Source organism: Vombatus ursinus, unplaced genomic scaffold (genome assembly GCF_900497805.2).
Source record: "Vombatus ursinus unplaced genomic scaffold, bare-nosed wombat genome assembly UNPS02010822.1, whole genome shotgun sequence".
NCBI lineage: Eukaryota > Metazoa > Chordata > Mammalia > Diprotodontia > Vombatidae > Vombatus > Vombatus ursinus.
The window spans coordinates 2,685,735-2,691,960 of NW_020950600.1; the positions used below are offsets into that span (position 1 = coordinate 2,685,735).

Sequence of the window (6,226 nt, forward strand, 5' to 3'; positions counted from 1 at the left end):
ATCCCCAGCACTTAGTCCAGTGCCTGGCACATAGTAGGTGCTTAACAAATGTTTACTGATTGTTTCCTTCAAGTCTTAGCCCAAGCATCATAGCGCCCCTTATGAGGTCTTTTGTCCCCCCAGCCCCAATATACCTTGTGTCTGTTTTACATATCATGTTCGTCTTCCCCCGGTAGAATGTAAGTTCCTGGGGTGGGGAGGGGCTTTAACAAATGCTTAGGGCTCGGGTCATGGAGCCCAGGCCCTTTCCCTCCTCAGCTGTGTGTCCCACTCATCCAGCCCTCCTCCCAGTAGCTCTCACTTCCCAGATGCTCCCAGGCACCAGAGTCTAGTGCACTCACTGTGGTCTGGACGCTGTGCGGCCTTCGCCCAGATGCCCATCCTCACAGGTACTGCAGATATAGGTGCCTCTGCTCTTTCACATGCATCTCGGAGTCCTGCTCTGAAACACTGCCCAGAGGGCCCAGGGTCAGATCTGTTTCCTCCCAGGAAGAATTCTGGATGCCCAGGAATACCTTCTTCCACCTTCACTCTCAGAAGACTGACTGGTTCCTGTGGGGTCAGGAGCATAGCCATGACCAGGCTCTGAGGCAGCTTCTCTGGAGTAGAAGCTTGGCTTGGGAGAGACCCAACTCCCTGGGATCCCCTGGGATAAACAGGCTAACACGAAGGGATCCAGCGGCTTTGAGTACCCCAGAACCCTGCACAGGTAGCCAAGAGACCCTGAAAGAGATAAAAGATCCACAGGATGAGTGCCAGGCAGAAGTTTGGCAGGGATCTTAGCTAAGCCCCCATAGAGCTTCTGCTAGCCAGCTAGGGGGCCCTGGGCAGCTAGTCGGTGCAGTGGACAGAGCACTGGGCCTGGAGTCAGGAAGACTCATCTCTGTGAGTTTAAATCTGGCCTCAGACACTTACTAGCTGTGTTACCCTGGGCAAGTTACTTCACCTGGTTTGCCTCAGTTTCCTCATCTGTAAAATGAGCTGGAGAAGGAAATGGCAAACCACTCCAGTATCTTTGCCAAGAAAACCCCAAATGGGGTCACAAAGAGTCCAACATGACTGAAAAATGACTGAACAACAAAGTTTCTGCAGTACTCATATATGAAGACACGTGCGCATGTGTTCTGGCGAAAACACACATTTATGTGGGTCCAGGGAAGACATAGTTCCACGACTCTTCTGGATTCAAAGGTCACACACTGACTCTTCCTCAGACCACAACCCTTTTCTCACATCAAGAAGATAACCAACATTTACACAAAGCTTTAGAATCTGCAAAGTACTTTGCATACATTATTTCACTGGACCTGGCTGCAGGGCTTGCTATTCCCCTGTTGTACCCAGAAGGCCACAGAGGGTCAGAGCGGGCCTCATTTCTGAACCCGGCTCTTCTCAGTTCCAAGTCCAGCACTCTACAGACAGTCCAAGTTCCCAGGGGGTTCAGGGGCATTAGCACACAAGCTACCAGCCCTCCCACGATCCAAGACCCGCACTCACATAAATACAGAATTACTGAACCTAAAATGGTTTGGGGAGCAAAGAGAATGTGAGAGGAGGGCAGTTTTTGAGGAAGGGAAGCAGGGAGAAAGTCTGGAGTAGGGAGGTAGAAAGAAAGGGAGTAAGAGGTGGCATTAATGGGGAAGACAGAGATAAAGAGGGATGAGGAGGGAGGGGGGAGATGGGGAGGGATGGGGAGATGAAGAGGGATGGGGAGATGAGGGATGGGGGTGATGGGGAGGGATGAGGAGGTGAGGGAGGGGGGTGATGGGGTGGGATGGGGGTGATGGAGAGGGATGAAGAAGATGGGGGAGAAAAGGAGGGATGGGGAGGGTCTGTCGCGGGACAGATGAGGGAGCACGGGGCGGGGGGCAGGGGTTGGAGGGGCTACCGGGGAGGATGGGGATGACGGGGCAGGGAGACCTCTCTTGTCTCCGCGGGCGGCGCCCCCCGGCCCGGGGCTCCACGCCAGCGTCACCTCGGTCGCTGCCACCGTGGTCCAGCGCTCTCTCTGGCAGCCTGCACCGCCGCGCCTGCGCACGAACAGTTCCAGAGGAGCCCGTCCAGGCTAGTCCCAGAATCCTCCTCGCGCTGTCAAGGCCTCGGGGGGGGGGGGGGGGGGGGGGGTGGGGGGGGTGAAGAGAGAGAACTGTGAACCACGTGGGTGAGGTTGAGAACCAAGGATTCTGGGAAGTGAAGTCCAGAGGGCTTTAGCGCAAGCGTACTGCCACAATGCTGGGCTAAGGAGTCAGAAGTGCGGGTGGAGTTGGGCGTGTTGGACGAGATGACTTTGGAGGACCCTTCCAGCTCTAAATCTAGAATTCTGCAAACCCCTTGTCCGAGTAGACAGATCTCCTGGGACACTAAAACGCATCTCTAACAACCCAGAGGGCATCCCCATCTGCATTATCCCAAAGATGAGCAAACCCAAAGAAAACTCCTTAATGGGCTGGAGGGAGGTCTCTGGTGGGGTAACCAAGGGATCTATGCTTGGCGCCGAGGTGATAAACATTTTAATCAAAGACTTGAGAGGCAACTGTGGCACAGTGGATGGAGAGCTGAGCCTGAGCTCAAAAATCCTGGATTCAAGTTCTGCCCCTAACACCAATTACCTGTGTGACTTTGGGCAAGTCACTTAACTTCCCAGTACCCTAAGCAACTCTTTACAAGTAAAAGTTGCGGAGCAGGTGCCAATATGCATACGTAGAGAGAGTTCCTTCATTAGAAATTCCCTACACTGATGAAAGTCAGCTTGCATTTATTAAGCACCTACTGTATGTCAGGCACTGTGCTAAGCACTGGGGATACAACGAAAGGCAAAAGACAGTCCTGCCCTCAAGGAGGTCACATTCTAAAGGCATTTGTATGAGCATACAAAATAGAGACATGGTAAATTGGAGGGAATTTCAGAGGAAGACCATGAAAGGCTTCCTGTAGAAGGTGGGATTTTAGCTGAGATTTGATGGGAGCCAGGGGGTGAAGATGAGCACGGAGAACATTCCAGGTGTTGGGGAGAAGCAGAGAAAAGGTTCCGAATGAGGAGATGAAGGGTGGTGTGTATGTGGGAGGAATAGCCAGGAGGCCAATGCCCGTTGGATCATAGAGTGCCCGGAGGTGAGTAAGGGGTAAGAACATTGGAAAGGTGGGAAAGGGGCCAGGTTATGAAGGACCAAAAAACCAGAGGATTTCTATTTGATCCTGGCGGTGATAGGGAGCCACTGGAAGTGATTGAGTGAGGGTAGGGTATCCTATCAGATATAATCAGATCTGCCCTTTTGACTGCTGAGTGGAGGGTAGACTAGAGTCGTCAAGGAGACCAACCAGCAGGCTATTTCAGTAGTCCAGGATGGAGGTGATGAGAACCTGCGCCGGGATGATGGCGTTGTCTGAGGACAGAAGATGGTATATGAAAGAGATGCTTTGTTGTTGTTCAATTGTGTCTGACTCTTTGTGATCCCATTTGGGGTTCTCGTGGCAGAGACACTGGAGTGGTTTGCCATTTCCTTCTCCAGCTCAGTTTACAGATGAGGAAACTGAGGCAAACAGGGTGAAGCGACTTGCCCAGGGTCACCCAGCTAGTAAGTTTCTAAGGCTGGATTTGAACTCAGAAAGATTAGTCTTCATGACTCCAGGCCTGGCATCTATCCACTATGGCACCACCTAGCTGCCTCAGGAGAGATGTTACTAAGGTAGAATTGACAGGATGGGACATGGGAGGTGAGTACAAGTGAGGAGTCAAGGACGACAGCTAGCTTGTGAGCCTGGGTGACTGGGAGGATGGTCATGCCCTCATTAATAATGGAGAAATTAGGAAGAGAGGAAGGTTTTGGGGAAAAGATAATGATTTCAGTTTTGAACATGTTGAGTTTAAGATGTCTATGTGACATCCAGTTTGAGATATACAAAGGCAGTTGAAGATGTGAGAGTGGAGGTCAGGAGAGAGGTAAGGGCTGGATAAAAATATCTGAGAATCACTTGATGAGAGATGATGACACAATACACGGGAGCTGATCAGATCACCATTCAAAATAGCATCAATGGAAAAGAGAGTCCAGGACAGAGCCTTGGGGAACACCCACAGTTAGTGTGTTTGACCTGGAAGAAGATCCAGCAAAGGAGATTGAGAAATAGGGAGTCAGGCAAATAGGAGGAGAACCAAGAATGACAGGGGAGTGTATCAAGGAGAAGAGGGTCATCAACAGTATCACAGGCTGCAGAGAAGTCAGGAGCAATGAGAAAAGACCATCAGATTGGACAATTATTTGGAGAGAGAAGTTTCAGTTGAATAATGAGGTTGGAAATCAGATTTGCAGAAGGTTTAGAAGAGAGTGAGAAAATATGGGGTATAGGCACCAAGGGGAGGCAATCATTTTTTCAAGGAATTTACCCATGAAAGGAAGGAGAGAGATAGAATGATAGTTAGCAGGGGGGAGTGAAGTCAGTGAAGAGGGGTGGAGGGATTGGAGGTCCCAGGGTGGACAAATAACCGAGTTAAGCATTGAAAGACAAAGGGAAAGATCTAATGATCTTTTAAATTGTAATCAGGTAAAGGAATTTCAGATTTCATGAACAAGGAATTGGAACATTTGTGAACGTCTCTGCGTGTGGCAGAGGTGGGGTGGAGGCCTAGGTCATGGGAAATGAATGGGTTAAGGAACTGGGAAGTTAGGATGATTGAGGGAGTATCAATATGTAAATCAAATCCCCTAGTACAAGGGCAGGGGATGGGGAGGAAAGACCATGAGTCAGGCATCAAACTCACTGAAGAAGGAAGAAGAGTGTCCGGAGGTCTGTAGACAACAGCCACCAGAATCTTGATTGGGTCATAAACATGGATTGAATGAATCTCAATGATGACAGGTTACTGAGTGATTGTGGTAGTGAGAGAGACTGGAAGTGGCATTGGGGAGCAAATTGGAAATAATAATAGTAATATAAGGCAGCTACGAGGTGCAGTGCCGGGTCTCGAGTCAGAAAGACCTGAGTTCAAATCTGGCCTGTGTGACCCTGGGCAAGTCACTTCACCCTGCCTGCCTCAGTTTCCTTGTCTGTCAAATGAGCTGGAGAAGGAAATGGTAAACCACTCCAGTAGCTTTGCCAAGAAAACCCCAAACGGGGTCACAAAGAGCTGGACGTAACTAAAACAACTGAACAACAATAGTAATATAATACGTAGCGTTTATAAAGCACCTACTATGTATAGGCACTGCGCTAAGCACTTTATAAATATTATTTCACTTTCTCCTCACAATAACCCTACAAGGTAGGAGCTAATAATAATAATAATTCCTATTTTACAGTCGAGGAAACTGAGGCAGAAAAAGGTAAAGTGACATGCCCAGGGTCACACAGCTAGTAAGTGTCTGAGACTCGATTTGAACTCAAGTCTTCCTGACTCCAAATAGAGGCCTAATGCTCTATTGTACCATCTAGCTGCCCCATGTTACACATCATTATTATTATGCAAACAATGTGATTAAAACATCCGTAACCTTTCACCAAGAAATTCGACTTCCTGAAATATACCCCAAAGAGGCCAATGAATTTTTTTTTAAAGGCTCCACATACACCAAAATATTTATGGTGGTACTTTTTGTGGTAGCAAAGCATTGGAAACAAAGTAGATATCCATTGACTGGGGAGATGGCTAAATGAGTTGTGGTGCAATGTCAGTGATCTGTAAGAAAAAGTGTCTATGATGAATACGGGGAAGTGTAGGAAGACACACATGAACTGATACGCCATGAACGAAGAAGAACCAGGAAAACAAATATTAACCATGGCTACCGCCATGTATACACAAAGAACAACAGAACAGCTGAAACTGAATGCTCCTGAGTGGCGAGTCTCTAGCCAGGGTTGCCACTTTGTGAGGGGCCCCGGCCATGCTATTTTCACTCTCAGCTCAGCTCACTCTCTGGACTTCTCCACCTCCTAGACAGAAGCCTCTTCCTTTCCAGGTCCCTTTTGTGTATTGTCTTCTCCTTTTAGAACGTAAGCTCCTTGAGGGTAGGAACCATCTTGTTTGCTCATATTTGTATTGCACAGTGCCTGTGTACTTAATAAATATTCTCTCTCTCTCTCTCTCTGTCTGTCTCTCCCTCTCTTCCCCCTGTCTTTCTCTGCCTCTGTTTCTGTGGCTCTCTCTATCTTTCTGTTTCTCTCTCTCCTCTCTCCCCTCCGTCTCTGTCTCTGTCTTGTCTCTCTCTTTCTCTTTCCCATCTCTCTG

General features: G+C 48.8%; 1 protein-coding gene across 2 annotated transcripts in view; it reads right to left on the minus strand.

Moving 5' to 3' along the window:
• LOC114038103 (zinc finger protein 883-like) overlaps positions 1 to 6,226 on the minus strand; it is a 92,903-nt gene that overhangs the window by 63,390 nt on the left and 23,287 nt on the right. Inside the window, exons 1-2 of one of the 2 annotated variants that reach the window (XM_027855235.1) lie at positions 1,976 to 2,028; positions 342 to 723 (exon numbers count right to left, since the gene is read on the minus strand). The exons of the other annotated variant lie outside the window; for it this stretch is intronic. Coding sequence (XP_027711036.1) covers positions 342 to 576 — 235 coding nt within the window. The 5' untranslated portion in view covers positions 577 to 723; positions 1,976 to 2,028. Of the gene's footprint in view, positions 1 to 341; positions 724 to 1,975; positions 2,029 to 6,226 lie in introns of those variants that run through there. 2 annotated transcript variants of the gene reach the window in all.